The sequence below is a fragment of the Equus quagga genome, chromosome 16, assembly GCF_021613505.1.
Source record: "Equus quagga isolate Etosha38 chromosome 16, UCLA_HA_Equagga_1.0, whole genome shotgun sequence".
In the NCBI taxonomy this organism is placed as follows: Eukaryota; Metazoa; Chordata; class Mammalia; order Perissodactyla; family Equidae; genus Equus; species Equus quagga.
The window spans coordinates 64,456,589-64,479,086 of NC_060282.1; the positions used below are offsets into that span (position 1 = coordinate 64,456,589).

General features: G+C 43.4%; 1 protein-coding gene across 9 annotated transcripts in view; it reads left to right on the plus strand.

The window, feature by feature from the left end:
• The window catches only part of TRIM55 (tripartite motif containing 55), a 45,126-nt gene that overhangs the window by 6,854 nt on the left and 15,774 nt on the right, over window positions 1-22,498 (plus strand). For 5 of the 9 annotated variants that reach the window (XR_006885684.1, XM_046642683.1, XM_046642681.1 and 2 more), the window contains exons 3-10: window positions 302-467; window positions 2,489-2,584; window positions 14,194-14,427; window positions 14,776-14,798; window positions 14,902-15,026; window positions 16,297-16,541; window positions 17,896-18,183; window positions 19,526-19,613. Coding sequence is in view for 8 of the 9 variants with exons in the window: in XM_046642683.1 (XP_046498639.1) it covers window positions 302-467; window positions 2,489-2,584; window positions 14,194-14,427; window positions 14,776-14,798; window positions 14,902-15,026; window positions 16,297-16,541; window positions 17,896-18,183; window positions 19,526-19,613 (1,265 nt within the window). In the remaining variant the exon portion in view is untranslated. The remainder of the gene's footprint in view (window positions 1-301; window positions 468-2,488; window positions 2,585-14,193; window positions 14,428-14,775; window positions 14,799-14,901; window positions 15,027-16,296; window positions 16,542-17,895; window positions 18,184-19,525; window positions 19,614-22,498) is intronic. The other 4 variants (XM_046642682.1, XM_046642684.1, XM_046642685.1 and 1 more) reach the window with 3 other exon arrangements.

Sequence of the window (22,498 nt, forward strand, 5' to 3'; positions counted from 1 at the left end):
GTTTTTAAACCGTGAAATGGACCACAATGGGAATGCTTACACCATGGAAATTGGCAAATGCTACAGATCAAAGTCTCCGTGTCCCCATCTCCAGGATGGCTGTTAATTTGTCAGCACACTACTGCTAAACCAGTAGGGAAACTGAATTTGCGGAGGGCTCTGAGCACCTGAAAGGGATCCTGGGAGTCTTCTGGCATAGGGTCGAGGGGGTGCAGGGACTAGTCGAGGTTTGCAATGCTGATTACCCCTCTCCGCTCTGCCCAACGGGAGCTGACATATTGATCCGCCTACCTCCTCCCAGACCAGAAAAGAAGTCGGACCAGCCCATGTGTGAGGAGCACGAAGAGGAGCGCATCAACATCTACTGTCTGAACTGTGAAGTCCCCACCTGCTCTCTGTGCAAAGTCTTTGGGGCACACAAGGATTGCCAGGTGGCTCCCCTCACTCACGTGTTCCAGAGGCAGAAGGTAACAGAGCTCCTCCGGACCCTCCTCCATAGCCCTTTCCAAGTGCCTGTGTGATTGGCTCCCTGCCTCCCAAGGAGGGAGGCCCAAGCCCTGCAGGGCCACGGGGGGGGCCACAAGGCTGGGCGGGTGTGGGGGGTGGAGCGGGAAGGGATGCTGTGGAAACCTGGCCATACAGTCGATTCTCTGGAGGATAGTGGAGAGGGCCAGAGAGGGAAGGGATGCAGAGGGTCAGGTAGCAGGTAGAGAGGAAGAGTGGCTGTTTTTGAAGCCCTTAGAGTGGAGGTAGCTGAAGACAAGCAGTGTTATGGGACCCAGTCCAAGCTCAAGCTGCTCAAACATTATTTGAAGTTCAGACTGTAGGTAAAAGGATAACTTTTTACTCCAGTTTCAGAATAAAAGGTTCCTTTTTGCCCACTCCCTGACCCCATACCCCCAAGGCCTTTTCTCCTCCACTCCTAGTGGGTGAGTTACAATGAATGGCATTTCATTAAAGAGCAACTTTAAAACATTTCCTAGTGCTAGCCCTCAAGGCTATGGTCACCTGGTCCTGGCCTTTCAACCTAGGTCAGTTCTGAAAGTCCTCCCTTGAGTGTGGCACATGCTCTCACTCCAGGGCCCCAGCCTCAGCCGCCTCATTCTGACCAAATACAGCATATCCCCTAGCTTATCACTAACCTGCTAACCTGGTTTCACCTGTGGGTAAGTAGGAACTTATCTATTTGATGCAAGCAGACATGTGGTTGTGTGTTCAGAGATGCAGCCACTCGAGGCACCTGGAACGTGAGTAGCAGCACCTCTCAGCTCCTTTCTGTTAGAATCATAGAGTCTACGTGTGGTCAGTGGTTTACTGTGAGGATCAGAGTTGGAATTAAATTTGGAAGCCAAACTTTTGGGCAGCTCCGCTTACAACCAGTGAATACTAATTGGTAAAGAAGCAGGATTTAGCAAGATATCTATAACATTTATTTATTTTTCCGTCCACTTATGGTTTATTCCCCCTTTTCCTTCCTCCCGTCCCCTAAGTCGTAGCCTATTAGAACTGAATAGTACCAGTTTCACACTATTTCCCTCAGAGCCCTGGGGACTCACGTGCGGTGGACAGAGCACAGACTGGCAGGATTTCCACCCTGCTCCTGTTTGGCCAGAGCAGCTTCACTTTTACCCACTGGGATTCTGTACTAGCCTCCATTTAAAGAAAGCGTTCTGCAGCTTTAGAATGTTTTACAATCACTGTTCTAGTCCCATCTCCTCACTTTTATATGTGAGAAAATTAGGGTCCAACTGATTACTTGTTTTGCCCACCATCATAGAGAAGATAAGGCAGAGATGGACCAAGCATGCAGGCCTCCTGAGTCCCCATTAGTGCCCCCTGGCGCTCCCTAGGCTGACCTTGGCAAGGGAGTGAGTATAAGCAATGGACTCTTGGAGTCAAAAGAGTCTGAGAGGAATTTCAAGTTGGAATGTTTCCCCTAGAACCAGTTTCAAGTTTGTAATGACTTGGTGTAGTATGTGAGTATTTGCGTGCATCTAGGTCATCGAAGGTGCATAATAAATAAGTTGAATGAGTGAATAAATGGATGAGTATTTACTATATATATTTCCTAGTAAAACTGATCTTGAGCTGCACTAGGCAAATAATTCATTTTGGGTTCCTGATATCACATATTGGACTCCATTCCATTTATAAACAATACTTGGAATTCTTTAGCATGAATATGCTATTCTCTATCTATGGCCTATAATTCAGCATTCCTAATGTTTATAGTAGAGCCACATTTCCATTAAGAATTTGATGAAAACTATGAAACCTCTTACCAGACAAATGCATTTATATACACATCCATACAGACTTTTATTTACAAGCTCAGGAGGTTCACAGGCCTCCCAGGCCTCACTGTTACTCCTTAGGGGTTCCACGGACCCTAGATTAAGAACACACGAGGACGCTATTTCACCTAATCCACACTCGGTGCTGACTAGAAAACCCCTAAGCTCTTGCATCCCTCTTTTCTCTTCATCAGTCCGAGCTCAGTGATGGCATTGCTGTCCTTGTGGGAAGCAATGACCGAGTCCAGGGAGTGATCAGCCAGTTGGAGGACACCTGTAAAACCATTGAGGTAAGTCGAGTGACTCCAGGGGAGCCTGAAATCCTGGGGTTCTGTGGCTTCCTCAACAGCACACCAGAAATCCCCGTTCCTTCCTTATAGAATGACCTCTTCTTGATATGTCTCTAAAATATTTATCTCCTGGTACAGGACGAGAAATTACCAGATGAGTCAACAAGGCAGATTTTACCACATTTACTAGAGTGGTTTTTACCTGGGTTATTCTGTCTTGGTCAACCCATTTTGAAAGATTATCTGCAAGAAAAATCAATTCTCAGTAACGAAAATGAATGTTGTCCCTCACAGCTCAATTTCTTTGTGGAAATCCAAACAATCTTAAGAAATGCTAGTTAGTGTCTTAGAAAGTCATGTGCAAATTTGAGCCGTGTATCTGTCCTAACAGCGGGGCTGCAAAGAGGCCAGCAGGAAGAGAAAGACCTGCCTGACTGTCGGGAGACAAGGGTTCAGTAGCCGGGCACTCATTGAGGCCAGAGTTCCGGCTCCTTCATCTCTGTTTGCCCTCTGCCTGACCCAGTGCCTGACTTATAATAATCACTCAATAAAAACTTGATGGACAAATGACTGGCTGGTTAGCTCACACTTAGGTTTAGCGTTTAAGAAATATCGTGAATCCACTTTTTCTCAACATTAAATATAAACTGTGTAAATGCTGAAGCCTAAAGAGATTTGGCTGTGTGGCAGACATCTTTTCAAGAATTGAAGATTCACAGACTAGTTGAGCCATGCTACAGAGGGGACAGGCGCGAGACATCTGGGGTTGAGTCCTGGTCCTTGGCTCTGTAGCCTGGAGCAGTTTATTACTCCCCCGCTGCTCTAAGCTTTGGGGCTGTTTTTTGACTTGGACCTCAGGTGCAGAGCGTTGAAGCACTTCCTGCTCAGTTCATGGCATATTGTCCTCATTGCCGTGGGCAAGGCCCCTCTTGTTATCTATTTATTTCCTTTTATCCCCATTTCCCACTCCTGTTCTCTGTAAATAGCCACTCTAAAATGTTTCATGTTCCATTTACCCGTATTCTTATAAAATGTGTATTGTTTTATATGCATGTCTTTTAACTTTATAAATGGTATTGTGCTATATTTCTCATTCTGCTTCTTACTTTCTCTAAAGTAAGTGTTATGTTTTTAAGCTACATTCACGTGTACATTCAACCCCTCAGCTCTCCTCTCTGTAAAGATGGGGCAATCGTAGTACCCAGTTTGTAGAGTTACTGTGAGGAATTAAATAAGCATCAGCAAAATGCTCAGCATGGTGCCTCGCATTAGTGAGTGCCCGATAAATGTCCTAACCTTATTATTTTATCACTAGAAAGGCAGATTCTATCAAAAGCCAAAAGCTAGTTCCTAGACGATGACTTCAAGACACTGACCATATTCACCCGAGTTTAGATTTACACGTCACTGAAATCCATCTCCTTTCTTCCCCAGACTCATATTCCTGAAAAGATCCACGATAAGTGTGGGATCCATTTATAGAAGGAAAGTTTTCTCTTGGTGAAGAGCCCAAAGAGATTCCAAAGTGGATAATATAGACTTTCTTCTTTTTACTTATTTACAGTAAAGGCCAAATACAGCTTAATCAGTAAGCCATGAATCAGCACTCCCGTGCAGGATGTGCTGAGTCTGGCGTGTATTAATAGGAGTGTGTTGTTTGTGGGCGAGTGAAGTAATCTCTATACTCGTCTCTGGTCAGGCCCTCATCAGAGACCTCTGTCAGGGGAGCAGGCTTGCTGTCGGGGACGTTGAGGCTGGAGAACACAAGCAGAAGAAAAGTCCTGTGGGTCCCATTTGGCCTCGAGCAAATGCAGACTACTTGGGCTCCCTTCCCCAGCATCAGAGGACACCGGGAGGGCGAGGAGAGGTTTGACAACCAGTCTTCTTCCTAGAGGAGGTCAGGCGTGCAACAGGCAGGAAGCAGCTGTTTTTTCTTTCACTGACAACAAGACAAGAAGGAACAGGTTTGAAGTTAAGTCAGCAGAAGGCATTCAGTGCAGATGCCGGGAAGGACTCCCTGGCAGTGAAGGTCAGGATTATTACCCCTATTATTCCTGACACAAACTTTCGCCAAACATGACACACTTGTTTACCAGCGTTTTCAGAGGTTGCTAGAGGAGGGTGTGTGATTGTCCCCCGCAAGCCTTCAAGACGAGACTGCAAATCGGCACGAGCCTTAAAGGTGTCCGTCCCTTTTACCGGTTTATTTCGCTTCTGGGATTTTACCTTCAGGAAATAAGATGAAAAAGCAGTATATAAACAGTATAGAAAGTCCATTTTCATAAATGACCCCCAAATACATTCATAGCAGGGACAATGCCCAAAACCAAAAGGTTAGGTTACAAGCAGTGAATGGGGGACTACAGGTGATTTTCAAGGCCTTCCTGATGTATTCCTGTATTTCACATTTTTCGAAAGTGAGCCTGACATTTTTAATAACCAGTAAAATAAATCAAGAATGAATGAATGAATGAATATGGCTCAGATAAGCACGGCTCTTTCATACCAGTGTTAGGTGGCTCGTCTGGAAATGTAGGGATTGGCTCAGAGCCCACGGAGGTCTCTGATTTGATGATTCCTACTCAGTGCAAATATCCTCCATTTGAAGAGGCCCCAAGGACAGAGACATTGCCACAAATGGCCACACCGTACACCTGTCCTCACTAAGGTGGTCGCTGGTAGAGCCAGGCCCAGAGCAGTGGGCAAAACTCCAGAGGCTCACTTGGCGCCAGCCTGCGAGGCAACGCATCGAGAAGCACACTGGGTCCTGGGCTCAGAGTGAGATGGTCCTACCTTGCCAAGCAGGTGAATTCTGCACCAGGGTCAGAATCACGAGCTCCTGTGTCTCCTGGGCCCCCGGGGTTGTTGTTTTCCTTTCTGGCTTTGCTCACCACCTGCCTGGAAACATTTTCTGAGAAGCCATTGGTGGTTCCCGGCCACGGGGTGGGGAGCTGTTGTTAAAGAATCCTCCCTTCTGATTGGTGTAGAACCCCTTAGGGACATGGAAATGGTGTAGTCCCTAGGGTGGGCACTGTCCTTCCCAGTTACCTAGCCTCTCCCCACTTGGAACCCTGACACCCGCCCTCTGGTAGTAGTGCCGGTTCCTTGCATGTCTAATTCTGTCCCTAATCATGTAATGTCTTGCAGGGCTGGCTGGGCAGACACCTGGCCCTGGATCAGCCGTGGAGAGCTGCTAAGCTTAGGTCAGTCGCACTGCGGGCTCCTTGTTATCCTTTAAAAATAACGTGTGCAGTTGATATGAGTTTACAGTGATGATGAGAGTGCCTTTGAGAAGGATTACAGTCACAACAGGGCAGTCTGGACGGTGTCAAAGGGGAGTGGCATTTTCCCTCGTTGCTGTGGGCTGATGGTGGGTGAAGGAGCTGTGGGTCTTTCTAGCCCTCCTGGATGAATGTGGCTCAGCCTGAGATGTTCCCAGAGCTCTGGATTGCAGGTTGCTGGAGGGCTTCTGGGCTGTTCCAGATGAGCCCAGCATGGTCTTTCCAGGCCCGGAGAACTTCTGGGATGAACTGGGACTGAGTAGAGTGGCTGCTGGTGGGAGTGGAGGAGTGCACTGCTTTGGGAGCTCTCTGCTTCCAGAAAAATGTGCTTGACTTTCATCCCTCATCCCTAGAAAACATAACCTCCCTCTCGTAGTCTTTATAAACAGCACTTATCCTACAGCACCGGATACCCAAGAGAGCAGGCTATTAACACAGCCCTCGCAAGGCAGCAGGCAGGCAGGCCTAGAAATAATCCTGTTTCGTATGGATGCCTGTCTAGGGGAAACAACTACAAGTTGAATAATAAATATTTGATCTCAAGCATTTTGAATATCTGAAAAATGACAACTTTAAAAAAATCCTCCAATGATTTCACAATGAGAACAAATCCACTATATTTCCAAAACTAATTTTACCCGAACAGCCTTGAGACATTGTCCATACAGTTACAAATAGGAAGTATGAATATAATAAGAAGCATTTTCATAAGCAAGCCAGAATTTTTAAGGCAATAGAACGTATGGTTAAAAGAACAGATTTCAGAGTTTGAACTTTAGCTCTGCCCCTTAATTATACGACCTTGGCCAAGTTACTTAAGCTCTCTGTTCCTCAACTTCCTCAATAGTACGGTGGGGTTAATAACAGCTTCTTAACAGTGTTGTTATGGTGACTAAGTTGGGGTAAGAGGCACCTGCCAGGAGCTCAGTAAGCGTCACCTCATATCATCCTCACAGTCAGCTTGAAAAGATCACACTCATTCTAATGATGCTAATGATCACTTGCACCACTGGAGCATCGTTAAATAGTGTCAGAATAAGACTATCAGGGTCTTGGTCAATTACGATGGCAGGGCTCAGCAACTCCCTGCAGTGGAAAAGATTGAAAATGAGTGAAAGTAGATGTTAGCTCTATTGTTTATCTAAGGGGCTTTGTGGTAACTCGAAATACTGGCAAGCAGGGAGGCTGCGCCTCTTCCGGGAAACATGCTGACCATTCACAGCACATGGGAGTGAATTAAACAGCTGCTCAGCTTGCCCTGGTCTCGTGGCTTTTACTGAGCTGTGGGACTCAAGTCAGGGTGGGCTCACCTGGCCCTCAGTCTTCAGAGGGTTCACTCTAGGAGCTTCTAAATGATCTGGACTAGCCCAGACAATCCCTCAGGCCAAGAACCCCAGGAGTAAGCACCAGAAATCCCATAAATTAACATAATTATTCTAACCTGAAGTGGGCGGCAACATGAATGGTAGAAAAACGCATGAGTTTGGGAGTCCCGAGATCCATGACCACCGAGCAGAGTTGTCCCACTGAGCACTACTTGAAGGTGCCAGGCTAGTGGGACAGGGGCTGAACTCGAGCCTGTGTGCCTGGACAGATGGCATTTTTCTAATTCTCTCTCCCTTTTCTTGAGCAGCCCAGCAGAGACCTGGGTTCTCATCCTGGTCTCACTCATGGGACTTCTCCCAAGGGCTTTATTTGGGCCTGTATGTGATTTCCAGAGGAAAATCTTCCTACCTTAATATCCTTCTTTCTTTAGTATTATTAATCTACTATCTGCTTTTCACCCCCCTTTTGGGGGGGGAGGGGGAGGGGAAGGAAACCCTGTTTGGTTTAACAGAGGGAATTTTGAAGTATGGTATTTCAAATGAAGCTGAGTGGGCACTCCCAGGTCCAGAGCTGCAGCTCCAAGCAAGTGTGTCTTAAAGGTTGGAGGAATGTGGTGGAGACATGAATGGGCCGAGTAGAGCCACAGTTGCTCAGTGACAAGTGGTGGGGCTAGGAGCTTATCTTTAGCTCTATTTTGGTCTCAGAGCCACACTCCTTACATGGTCAGAACAGTGGCCACAATTGTCTTAGGTGTTTCCTGTCATGGCTGTGGCACATTCCCAAGCTGGGACTGGTGTTACAGGGCTAAGACATGTAATTTATGTCTCAATGCTGGAGTGACTACTCTGAAACTTGCCAGGAGTGGAAGGAGGCATTTTAGAGCCTGAAGACTCAAAATATCTCCACATTTACCTGAAGTTGTAGTGTCTCGGAACTGTAGAGTCAGAAGGGACCTCAGCCATCATCTAATCCCACCCCTTCTTATACAGATAAAAGAACTGTCCTGAGGGGCTGGCCTGGTGGCATAGTGCTTAAGTTCACACGCTCCCCTTCGGCAGCCTGGGGTTCACGGGTTCGGATCCCAGTGTGGACCTAGCACCACTCATCAAGCCATGCTGTGGCGGCATCCCACAGAAAATAGAGGAAGATTGCCACAGATGTTAACTCAGTGACAATCTTCCTCAAGCAAAAAGAGGGAGATTGGCAACAGGTGTTAGCTCAGGGCCAATCTTCCTCACCAAAAAAAAAAGAAAGAAAGAAAGAAAAAGCAAACCTGTCCTGAGGTTAAATGGCTTCCCTAAGGTTGCATAGCTATTTTTTGCTGTTTTCTTTTGAGAGTTGAATGAAGCAGAGGCTTGGAGTATCCACTTAAATACCTATTTCTTTGGAACAAAACAAAATAGAAACTTTCCAGTAGGGCTGAATATACCTAGATACAAATCATATTTCATTCATTCAATCATTCAAACTCTATTTCTCACGTGCCCATTATATGCCATCTTCTGCACACATGATGCTGAGAAATAGTGGTGAGCTAAACAGAGAAGGTTCTGCTCTCAGGAAGGTTTTTTTTTTTTAAAGATTTTAATTTTTTTTCCTTTTTCTCCCCAAAGCCCCCCCGTACATGGTTGTATATTCTTCGTTGTGGGTCCTTCTAGGTGTGGTATGTGGGATGCTGCCTCAGCGTGGTTTGACGAGCAGTGCCATGTCCACGCCCAGGATTCGAACCAACGAAACACTGGGCCACCTGCAGCGGAGCGCGGGAACTTAACCACTCGGCCACGGGGCCAGCCCCTCTCAGGAAGGTTTTATTCTAGTAAAGTAGTTAGACAACAAAACAAGATCATTTCAGAGAGTAATAAGCGCCTGGGAAAAAGGTGAGCCACTGAAAATTTAGCGATTAAATATGATGGGATGATGCTATTGGCTGAGCCGGCTATCTACTCATGCTTAGTATAAGATCATCTAGTGTTGATTTGTTTCCCTGAAAAGGTACTCTTTGTAGTCATGTATCTTATTTTATCTTGTTGCCACTAAAATATAAGAGTGGCTAAAATTAGTCTGTCAATTTTAATATTTCTATGAAGGCAATAGCTAAATAATGGTTTTTAACTAAATATTAAAGGTCACCTACTCACTTCTAAGGAAACAACCAAATAATACTCGATTTTTTCTTTTCATCTGGATCTTATGACAGTGGTCATAAACAAACATTCTACCTGTCATTGTTTTAGCATTTCAATACAGGCAGAACCGTCTTCCTTTTATAAAATCACCCCTGATTGGTATATTGCATCCATACTGGGTTCTCCCTAGAGATGGAATGGATTTTATTTTCACTAAAGTATTACAGACAACTTTTATTTGGTTCTTCTAAGAAGCCAGTAAATATGACTGTCCTGACTGACCCAGGAGGAAGGTCATGTTGAGTCAGAGCCTTTGCATCACAATATGCCTGGATGCCAACACCTGGAGCATCTCTAATGGAAGTTACTTCACTTGCTAAACACGCTTACATGAGCGTGTATGCACACACACACTCACACACCACACAGGGGACACAGGAACCACAGACATCAAAAGGAAGAAAATGGAGAATATTTGAAAAGATAAATTTGAAAGTTCAAAAACTACGTATCCTGATTCAATTACTATCCAGGGAAGTGGGGGAGCAGGGAAGGATACAGCCTTGAACTGGGCTGAAAGATAGAAGCCTTTTTATCCGAAGAAGTGCAAACGTATGTTAAAATCACGGAGAAATCTTTGAGGTGAGGCAGTTTTTGTGGAGAGGAAAGAAAAATGGTTGCTCTCATGCTTTTGCCAGTGACAGTTGCCATTTAAAGTGTGCTGTCTCCAGACATTTTGACAATGCAGAAGTCCAGTTTTTTCCGTTCCATTTTTTAGGTGACTAGAAAGACACTGTTGAAAGCGTTTCAGATCCACAGTTACAAAGGCACAGTGCGTACTGACATTTAGAGTCGTCACTCTCAGTAGTGAGGCGGCCTAGGAGAGCATTTTATTTTCTTTCACAGCATATACCTGTTCCCTAATTACCTGAGAGGGCGAGGGGATCCTCTGACTTCCACAGCACTTTGAAGGTCTCGTAGCCAAGAAAGATCGAGGGGTGCCCATGTTAGTCTCTCCTGCATTGCTTCTACCTCAGAGACTATGAAAAAATAGGAGAATTTCAATATCATGGAGAATTCCTTATTTGCATCTGACATTATGTTAACCCGAACTTGAGTTAATTTCTAAAAGTTTGTAAGTACCGACTTCATAATTCCAAGGAAGAAGCATGCATTTTTCCTATTTCAGAAACAGATTTGTCTAACTCTTACCATATTTTGTATAGAATTATATTAAAAGCACATTAAGCAAGAGAAAAAAGAAATGAGGTTTTTTTGTTAGAAATTAGAAAATATAGTAATTTTTCTACCATTCTCCTGAGCAGTGGAAAATTATGGCAGGTTTTTAGATCTCATAATGCCTGGACATAGTAAGCACTTAGTGAATCTTGTTGAAAGGATGAACTAATGAATGTAATTCTGAAACAACCTGAGGTTTCTTGCCTTTAAAAGGCTGCTTTGAGTGTAGTAGATTTGTTAAAGGGTACATATTCAGTTCATAAGCAGTTCATATAAAATTGTGTGTGTGTGTGTGTGTGTGAGGAAGATTGGCCCTGAGCTAACATCTGTTGCCCATCTTCCCCTATTTTGTATATGGGATGCCACCACAGCATGGCTTGATGAGTGGTATGTAGGTCCATACCCAGCATCCAAACCTGTGAACCCTGGGCTGCTGAAGCCACTATAACCACTATACCATCATGCCAGCCCCTCACATAAATTTTTTTTCAACTTACTTTAAAGTATGTCCCAGTTGGGCATGGTGGGAGTAGCAATGATCCGGGAGTTCAAAGATCTTGACTCTAGGCCAGGCACCAACAACATATGGCAGAAGGCTTGAAAAAGTGACTTCCCTCTGATGAGTTTCTCTTTCCACATGAGTGAAATGATTGGTTTGGAGCAGATTAGATTACTTCTGATAGTCCATGCAGCTTCAAAATTCCACAGATGAATAATTCTAATTAAGGCAAATTGGATCTAAATTTAATAAACACTGACATAGTACCTACTGTGTGCCAGGTAATATTATAAGTACTTTACACAGTACGTGGTCAAATAATAATAATAACTAAGCATATGCTATGCATGGGATAGCATTTCCTACACTGTAAAGTATAAGCCAATGAGAGTTGCTATTAAAATGACAGAAGTTTTATTAAAATTCAATATAATATGAATCATCAAAAAACCAGAATAGAAATAAAAGAATACTTGGAATTGAAAATAATGTAAGAATGAAGTAGTGATTCTATTTAAACCATTAAATAAAATTCATCTCGCCGAAATGTGATCTAATCTTTATTTGACTTGAAAGAATAATCTAGCCATCACACTTGCACATCAGTCTCACTGCAAATAATTTGGCTTTTGTGAACTTGAATGTTCTCACACATATTGAATTATAGAGAAGAAAACTTTTATGAAATAAAGACATTCTACCAGTATCACATCTTAATGTAATATTCTTATAATGAAATATTCTTTATAATATGCTTCAAGTGCACAATTCATTTTAATAAAATAATCTAGAAACCAGTATGATCACACAAAGGCATATGTCAGGAATGCAGCGGGCACATGGTTGTCTGTAAGCTTAGAACAGAAAGTAATACAGTGAAGAGAAGTTTGATTGGGAGATACTAATAGGCTTCAATCCCTAGGCCTTGTAATCGTCCAAGTCTCGAGTTAAAGCCCTGGAAATGGATGGCAATTTGGCAAGCCCAGCAATTTCTACGTCTGGACATGGTGTGTGGGCCCTTGTCCTTCTCCTTGAAACTACCGAGACTCCATGCATTTTCATCCCCTTTCGGCACCTCCTCTGCTGCTACTCGTCCTTTATGGCCACACTCCAGCACCGTTTCCTCTAAGAAGCTTGTTCTGAGCGAAACCACCTGCTCCCCTCGAATGCCCCCCACCCACACAAAGGGTTAAGTCCCCAACTTTATGCTTCTATAAAACCTGGTATAAATCTCTAACATATTTCAATTATTCAACCTACTAGGTTATGTTGCATTATTGGCCCATAGTCTTTCTCATTCAGTGAACTTTGAGCTCTTTGAGAGCAGAAACTATGTTTAATTCATTGTTGGGTCCCCAGAGTCTTGCACAGTGCTTGACACAAATGATATTCTTAAGAATTGCTTGTTAAATGGACCAATGAATGAGTGAATGACAGCAATAACTAGTATTTACTATTAAAATGGTTTGAACCATTGGATGTCCTTCATGTGTTTAATTGGTTAGAAAATATGTTGAGAATTGACTGTGTTTCAAGGGAGGCACTGGAGTGAGGGATGTATTTCTTGCAAATTTGTGGAGTATCTTCATGATCAACAATTTGGTTTAGATCATCCTTTTTTCTTCCTTACTCTGAGAATAATAGAGAAATTGGGGGGAAAATCTATTCAACCGGTATTTACTGAACATCTGTTGTCCGAGGTGATGTGTATCCTAGGCAGACCCAGATTCTATCCTCAAAGAGACAATAGTTTAGATATTTAAGAAACTCCTATAAAGGAAGAAAGTGATACATGACATCAAAGAGACCAATGTTTCCTAAAATTAAAAAAAAAATGTAACAAGGGTCATACAAAGGTCAGATTTGTCAGAGATAAATTGTCTGGATTCCCAAGAAGCCCCCACCAGGTGGGAGAGCTAAATTGGACGATCAGGGCTCAAAACCTGCTCTCAGTTGTAAAGGCCCTGGACCCAGAGATGGTCAGATCTAAGGAGACTGGCATACACACACGCCAAGCTTAGTGGAGCTTGGAAACCCAAAAGGCTAATGACCAGGCCAACTGGAAAATTAGTGGTGATTTAAACATGGACTCAGAGTAAAGGGAGCTGGACAGTACTGGAGATGCTTCAGCCACACAGTGCACACGCACCAGCCTGACTTCCCATACAGGGGTTTTTCCTCCAGGAATCAAAGACCAGATCCAGTATTTCCTCTCTTAGACAGTATTGGATAAACAGAGGACCTGTGGATTCAGGTGTATACCATAAATGGTAACTATTATGGGATTTCAGAGGCTAAAAGATGACATTTAATCATAGACATCAAGGAAAGCTTTATGGAAGAAGTGGTGTTTCAACAATGCCTTAAAGATTGCTTAGAGTTTGCGGGGGAGAATATTCTAAATAGAAGGGAGAGCATGAGCAAAGAAAGTGAGTGGTTCATTTTTGCTGGACATAGGGTATGTGATGGAGAATGGTAGAATATTATGGGGGGCTGGAAACAGATCATGGATGGGCTTGAGAGCCAGTTATGAGGTTTAATGTTATTCTTTGGGCAATAGGGAGTGATAACAGAGAAAAAGCACTGCACTCCAGGAAAATGAATTTGACTGTAGGGTGTGAGTTGGCTTGCAGGGAGAAATCCAGATGCAGAGGCCATTGGGAAGCTTCAGAATCTACATGGAGGACAAAACTCAAACAGCAGCAGTAGAGGTAGAGCAGAGAGAGACCGAAGGGTACAGGAAGTACCATAGTTTTTTCCTTATACACACATACACACACACACATATACATACAAGCTCACTCCAAAGCAAAATATAAACCTATAAGCTATATAGCCAATATAACGAAACCTGTCCTAATTTCTATGAAACTCCCCGTTTATAAAAAAAACAGAATATTGAAAAATCATTGATCCATTTAGCCAATTTGCTTGATTTTGGATCGTCTAAGTATCGAATTTTATAAAAATGGGATTTTCAAAGCATCCACACGGTGGATATCGATACCTAAGGGGTAGATTAAGGGGAAAAAAATATCCTATGTAGGTCAATTTTCTTGTCTCCAAAAATGTCCAGGTGATTTCTCCAAATAGATACTCTTTCAAGCACTTTCTAACGTTAGCTAACCCAACTAACAGGAATGCTGCAGGAAACAGAAGCAGGAACTTTGTGAGAAGTTTGATTACCTGTATGGCATCCTGGAGGAGAGGAAGAATGAAATGACCCGAGTCATTACCCGAACCCAAGAAGAGAAATTGGAACATGTCCGTGCTCTGATCAAAAAGTATTCTGAGCATTTGGAGAATGTATCAAAGTTGGTTGAGTCAGGAATCCAGTTCATGGATGAGCCGGAAATGGCCGTGTTTCTTCAGGTTAGTCTCCTTTTGGTACCAGAGGAAACTAATCAAGAAGGTGGAGAATTAGTTGTGATCACATTTTTGTTATTTTATGTACATCTCATTTGGATCTATTTTACCAACCAAAATATAAGCCTGTTATGTGCTTATTTCCCCCTCTGTTTAAAAAATTTCATGAGCATATATTTAAGGGACCATGACATTGCTTAAACATAGAGGGTTCTGGTATAAAACAGCAGTTGTCTACAGCATTTAGAAACTAAGCTATGAGATTTTCAGAGTCTGCAAAGGAAAGAACTAAGTCTCAATACCATCCTTGATGAAAAGAATTTAAGTAAGCCTGTCTTTTGTTTGCTTTCACAGAATGCCAAAACCCTATTACAAAAGTAAGTAATTTTCATTTTATGGAAAAATGCATGCTTTTCATTTTTACCCGAGGCTATCAGACTTTAAACAATGACAGAAAGTGGCAACTTGTCTTTGTTGCAGAATTTCTGAAGCATCGAAGGCATTTCAGATGGAGAAAATAGAACATGGTTATGAGAACATGAACCACTTCACAGTCAACCTCAATAGAGAAGAAAAAATAATACGCGAAATTGATTTTTACAGAGGTTTGTTATTCTTGTGACCATTTGGCCAAAATTGCAGGTGTGTGAAAGCTGCACAAGGGTTTAGTGGGAGGAAAGGGGGATTCAGAATCACCTCCAGAATGGATCTTGACAATTTTACAAGGATCACAATCCAATGTGAAGCTCTATGTCATTACAGAAACATATAGTTTATCAACAGTGTTTATTTAGTGCCTATTACAATGCCATTCTTGAGCATTTGATTCTGAGTAGTCAAATACTTAATCATTGATGGCAGTGATGCCATCTCAACTTCGACCCTACACAAGGTGTTAGCCACAATGATGTAGTGTCATCCGGTGCAAGGTTAAAGAGGAGGTAAAAATAAAACATGTCTGACATTTGGATAGATACTATAGCACATCCACTTAATCAAACTTTAGAGGGCAAGAACAATAATGAGTCACAGAATAAGTCACAACCTGGAAATAAAACTGAGTCTATGTGACCAGATGTACTCCATGAGTTACAAATGCATCCCTACCATTTGGCCCAGAAATCCCACTCCTGGAAATTTATCCTGATGAAATAATTGAAAAGAGGAAAATAACCTTGGAGCTGACCAAAGCTTTGATTGTCTTGATTCATCCTATCCTATCTAGATGACGAGACTCCTCAGCTGGACCACTAATAATGCCATGAAGATATATCAGTGTCCACAGATGTAACTTTAGAAGCAAATCTTCAGGATGGATCTTTTTTAAACAATTACTTAATATTGTCTGTCCTCAATATTGCCTGAGGGAATATTAAGATCATGGGTTAGGAAAAGAGTCATGGCATTAATTGTGGCAAAAGTCGGTATTCACTGAACAAAGGAGGTAAGAAATTAAAACAAGACAAGGGTTTTGTATGTTTTCTGAGATAGAGGAGAGTTGTATTTCCATTTAATTTGACAGAGATAAATAAGTGACAATCCCAGCTCTCCAGGAGCTTGCAGATGTGACAGAGCATGATAAAAATGTGAACAGGCTCTGGGAGGTGGATGGATGGTTCACGGTGGTGGTGAGGACTGCACTCTGTACGGGGAGGGAGCAAGGACAGTGATGATTTGGTCCCCTTTACATTTGTCCTGCCCACATTTAACTAGAAGCACAGGCCCCAGCACAGCGTACTTGGGCGACCGTCAAGAGTCTGATGGAGAGGATTTCTCTAGCCCTGACCTTAACCTGGGCTATAAGTACTGGCCATTAATTGTTTTCATGGCTGCAGTGGTAATTATAATGATTTTAAAAATACATTACCTTACCAGAAGATGAAGAAGAAGAGGAAGAAGAAGAAGAAGGAGAGGGAGAAAGAGAAGGAGAAGAGGTGGTAGAGGTGGAAAGGGTAGAAAATGTTGGAACAGAGTCGTCAGGAGCAGATGAAAGTCCGGGGAAAGGCTTGCAGCCCTCTCAGCTGGCCTCGGAGCTCCAGGCTGCCCCAGAGCCACTTCCGGTTTCCTCTCCAGAGCCACCTCCAGCCCTGCCACCTGCTGTGGAGGCCCCGGTGACACAGGTAACTGTTCCTGAGTTCCTTCCTACAGGACACACAGGTGCACCTCCTTGCTGAACAGCCTAAACAGTTTATTCTACCTTAAGAAAAAGATGACTGTGTGCCAGACATTTGGATGTGGAAGAGAAAGGTTTCAGGGCAGTCACAATGTCAGGGAGAAACGTCCTCTAGGTGATTCAGCAGGTTTGTTGTCGTAACTGGTTGTCATGATTTAGTTTAACAGGATTTCCCCAGCAATAACACCCTCAAATCTGAGACAAATTTGTCTGGAAATTGTGTGTGTGCACAACACGTTAGTTCATAGAGGGCTGATATCATGAGGATTGTATCTGTTCTGAATACAGAATAGGGTATAGGATGAGAAATAATATAGGGCAAGAAATAAAAATAATTTTACTTTCAGGTCTTTAAATTTTTTGTAGCTAATAAAGCAAGTAAATGGAGAAGCCATGCTAGTTTGTGTCCCTGTTACTTACGCTGAAATACAACTGTCTTTCGTTTAGTGGGCAAACAAATGAAGCCTGGTTTTCTATGTATCTGTCATTTGATGAGATTATGTGTTGACAGAATTGTTTTAAAAATTTCTTAGGGAATTAGCTCATCCCAGATGCTATTCCTGGTTGGCTGACCTTACGTTTCTAAGATGTCACTGTCCAATTTTCATACCTTTGTGCTGACTCCATGACACCTTCAGCAGACAGCTTCCAACCTGTTGAGTTTGTGGGCAATGCAGGCTTGTCAAAAAGGAGCCCTGGTTTTGCACGTGCTTTCAAAGTGGATTGAAATTATCTACAGAAACGAAACCTCAGAGGGGACCTCTGAGATGGAATTATAATCTATTCTCTGTCTCCATAGGAAACCAGGCTGAAACTATTTATAGTTCCTAGGATCTTGAAATTCTGGGTATACCAATTGCCCTGAAATTGAAAGAGATGTGATCACTAAATGAGATTTGGATTTGGTCAATAAGACCAATTTTTGGTTTTAGAAAAGAGGTTTTGGGGGTCCACATATAATGTCAAAAATTAATTCTGGTCAATAGTTTGACCTTTCTCTTATATCTGATCTTTTATGAGCAACCTTTATTTTAGGCTTCTGCTGTCTGCCTGCCTAGGCTACCATCTAGTGAAAGACAAGCCCAGAAAAGAAGGGGCACACGCAGATGCCAAGACAGGGGGCGCTGCTGTCAGCATCTCTCCCTTAGCGCTGGCGGAGGGTGGGCCGGACTAGACACGCACTACGTCAGGCACTGCGCAGAGAGGTCACAGTTTCAAACCCAAAGGGAACTAAAATCAACTGCTTTCTTCTTCTTCTTCTTCTTTTTTTTTTACTTTTAAATTTATCTGTCCTGATTAAGGGGGAGGTTGTGCCCACTGGCTCTCAGCAGACCACAGAGTCTAAAACTCCAGCCCCTGCAGCAACGGACACTGCGGATCCCTTGTTTTACCCTAGTTGGTATAAAGGCCAAACCCGGAAAGCTGCCACCAACCCACCTTCCACCCCAGAGAGCGAAGGTCTGGGGCACGTAGGGCCGCCAGGTTCTGAGCCTTCGAATGTGCAGAAAGCAGAAGTGGCAGAAGCCGCAGCCAGTGAGAGGGCAGCAGTGAGTGGTAAGGAAACTAGTTCACCTGCAGCTACTTCTCAGGTTAGTGTTGATGCTCTTGTGTCTGAATGCTTCCCCCTGCCGCCCAGGCTCCCGCTGGAGCCACGGCAAGAAAGAAGGGCTTCCAAAGGGGCAGAGAGAAACTGTGGCCTTGGGAGAAAACAGAAACACCTCACCCCCCAATGTTGCCTTGTTGTTTAAGCCTTATTTTGGCTTGTTTTTTAAGCCTTATATAAAAGGAAAAAGAAAAAAATTCGACTTCACTCTGCTTGTGCGTGGTGAACTCACACCTGGCTTTCTGAGGGAGGGGGCGCAAGCAAGCTTGGCCCTTAGGCATGCCGTTGGAAGCTGCTTTGTCTGCAGTGACTGGCTGGTGTCCTGGTCCTCCTTTGCAATGGCCACTTGCCTTTGCTTGGCCTTTTCTGTGTCCTCCTTGGGCTTCCAAAGGCTACTCTTTTGTGTGGTTCCCAACAACCCCCAAGGAGCACTTTTGAATTGAGTTTTAAGTCTGCTCTGGAAAATAACCTCTGGTTCATAGATTCTGGAGGTGTACTGGCCACGGCTAGACAAAAATAGTCTTTTTTGACTGGATTAAACCAGTGCTTCCTGAGCATGTGCTCCTGAGAGCAGAAAAGCACAGGTTTTCCTCCATGGCATTTTTTTAAAGGGTCACTTACTATTTGTTTTTTCGTTTTATAATAAAAGTTTGAAGTCCACATCTTCTTCCTAACACTGGGTTAGATGTTTGCATGACTCAGAGATTCCACAGAAGAAATCTTCCCCAATTTCTTCACGAGGAAGAATGTTCATGGTTACTCCATACCTATGAGCATTCTTAAATGATCTGTGGGTGTGAGTGTCGCCCAGACAAAGGGCTGGCAGAGAATTACTCTCTAGTTCTGTGCTCCTGGGTCATCAGGTGATTCTGAACAACAAACGGCATTTTTTCAAAAATCAGAAAATTGCTTATTATCTTGACTGTATCTGCTTAAGTGAACGTCAATTGCATAAGGTAATAAAAGAAAATGATTTTTGGAAAATTAAAAGTAGCCTGCTTTTGTGCCATATATTTATTTTCACAGATGAAAAATGACAAAAATGTTTGATGTGAGGAAACTTTTTGAGGTAGTTTTAAGGTTAAAAATGGATTAGAAAGTTTCCTAGAAACTTTATGGGAACTTTATTGCTAGAAAGCTTATGAAAATTCTTACATATTTGGTGGAAGTTGCGTGAGGAGGAGCTGTTTTCTGAAAACAGCAGTGAAATACCCCATCATAGGAGCACGTCACAGGGCTCCAAACCAAAATGAAAAGTCCATCTAAATGATGCTGAAAAATGTCATTTGTGATAATATCAGTGAAGCTTTCTTCTTGTTTTCTCACAGGAGTTAGCAATCTGCCTAGCACTTTTGGCTTTTCTTATACTTCACTACATCTGGCGTCAGATTCAGTGCTTGATTTTTACTTTAATGGGTAGGAAACATTTTCTTTTCCCTTGACTAACATCTCATGTAGTTTCTTCCATAATGCTCTTCTTCTGGAAGCCCAGAGATGAATTTCTCCCCAACTTTGAGGTTTGCCATCTGAAAAGCACCAAATTCTTAGACAATACTCGTGGCCTCAAGCTCCCTACATGCAGTCACCTCAAGGCACCTTCTGAGGAGAATTGCTCCGTTATCTAATCCTGCATGTAGGGGACTCCTGACTCAGAAGAGTGACTCAGTGGGCAATTATTCAGTAATCCAGTAGGAGTAGACCCTTCAAAATAGCCACTGGGGAGGCTGATTTCAAAAGGTGTCCATAATTCTGTGAGGATTCACTGCTCTTAAAGTAGAGTGAGGAGCAGCAAAGGCCTTGTTCAGGATATGTGGGGTTTCCATAGATTAAGTAGCAGCATTTCGTCTGCTTACACCAGAGGTGCCCAGGAGGTGGCTAGATGACTCCTGTTGGGGATACTAGGCAATTCTTACACTAGTGGGCACGTGGACTAGGTAACTTCTCAGTTCTCTTTGAGAGACTCTATAGTGTCTCTCCTAGGAAAGGAGGGCCCTGAGAGAGAGAGGCCCTGGGTGCAGCAACATCAAGGGGATTGTAGCCAGCTGAGTTCGGAATGAATAAAGAGCTGGAAGATCAATGTTTATCTACCACCAATAAGAATCAGAACCAAAGAAAAGTCACAAAGCCAACAAACAGCATATTTTTTTGAGACACATTTCTCATAGTCAAGCTTTTTCTTGATGGCTGTAATGAGTTTTGCTTAGGAAATAACATCTTACTCCTTTAATAGTTTTTTGAATATCATCAGTTTAATTAATAATATTTAAAGATTCAAACCCCATGTACTTTCGAGTAAATGACCCTGTTAGACCTGAGCTCCAGCTCACCGCCTATAGCTCAGAAGCAGTTCAGGGTGACTAGTGCTGAAAGGCCTCAGCTATTTCTGGCTCATTGACTTTTCCCTGGGTTGACATTGACTCTTCTGGAAGCTCCCATCATAGTTTCTTTCTGTCTCATTAGCTGTCTGCTCAGCAATGGCAATAGGATCTCCATGGGTCCCTGTCATGTCTGTAACTATGTATAAGTAGGACCTGCCCCTGATATCTAATAGCCAGAAACCTGTGCACCCTAGAATGTTCCAAGTGTCCTTATAGTCTGCTCAGGTGCATAACTCCTCCTTCTGTCATTATTTGTGGTGAAGAGTGGTGGGAGGAAGTTGTGACCATGGACTCAGTGGGGCAAATGGAGAAAGAGAAAACTCCGTGCTTTATTGGAATATCCTAATTGTGGATCTGAATAATTGTCTGAAGAGGTCAGTTTACATTCTGAGAATTCAGGTTTGGGGCTTTGTCAACACATATCCTTGTACTGCTTCTCTGAGGCTACAGAGGAGAGTCATGCTTCTTGTCTGCCATCTACAGAGCCCGTGTCATGTCCACTGACATTCACGTGCTGTCTGGTGAGATGAGGGTGAGGCAGGTGGGGGCGGGGTGGAGTAGGATGATTTGACATTCAGTATTGCAAAGACCCTTGCTTGTGTAGTTCTCAGTGTTTGAGAGAGATCCTTTCATGTGGAGAAGGAAACCTGTTCATGACGGAGTACCTCTCTTTGATCCCTGAAAGGGGATATGGACAGATGGGTAGAGACCTCACCATAGTATCAGATTCCTGGCCTCTGAAATGTTTGCAGGCCCAGATCACCTTCACTACCTCAGAACCCAACTCACTAAGATTAATATTTGTGCAATGCAATGTTAGCTTGTTGGAATTTCACACTTCATCATTAGTCTTTCTGTGAACACTTAGGATATGATACAAAAGTTCTCCTTGATTCACTGGTGGTCTTACTTCTCTTCACTAGATGATTCCGTATCAGGGAATGAGGTTGCCTTGGAAACTCCGAAGCACCTCAGGCTCACTTGCTGATCTGTAAACTCACCTCAGCCCCCATCAGCAGAACCGCAGGTCTTTTGAGAAGGCAGATGTTTCCAGGTGCTTTCCTCATAGCCATTCACACAGTGAAACCTGCCCTTGCTTTTACGGCCTGTGATTTCTGATGCCATTATGATCTCTACTTTATCGGGTACCTTCTCTCTTCACCTAATCATGTAGGTAGATTATATATTAGAAACTGGCGAAAACCAGATGTCAGCTGTCTCCTCTAGTGGTGAACGGGGATTCTGCTTTTTGTGGATCAGAGGGGCCTTGCTGCCTTCCTCATCCTCATTCTCAAAGAAAAAATAATTTCTCAACAAGGTTTGGATTCAGCCCTATGGCAAATTTGGATCTCATAGAAGGCCCTGGTTCCATTCATCCTCCTGCTGGACACACTTTGAACCCTTTCACACCCCATTCCTCCAGGAAACCCCTGTGAAAGAGGTCACAGGTCACATTGTGCAAAGCCCTTCTACGTGAACTGGTCGTTAGCTGCAAAATTGTCCTGTAAGTTTCCATCCTCCTGGGCCACGCCTTTTGTATGTTCAGTCAATTGCAAAGAGAGTTTAGTAGAAATAACACTTGGTCTACTTCATGTGTTAATTTTCAAATTTATTTTGAAAAAATTACACCACAACGACCTCAGAAGACAGGGCAATAATAAGGTGGGGAGGTGGACTCTGTCTGACAGGTCAACTGCCCTCGTAAGCAGTGTCTGTGAGCCTTGTCTCCTGGGCGTGCCTCATTGGGGCGATTTCCTGGTCCAGTCTGCTTCCATCCTCTGTTCTTCCTCTTCCTACACTATTTACATGCAAATACACCTGGATGTCAACACAGGGACTGCCCTGACCCCACAACCCCATGAACAATTGAAATAGATGGGGCAATTAGATTTTTCCAGTGGGAGCAGCAACAATGAAAGCCCC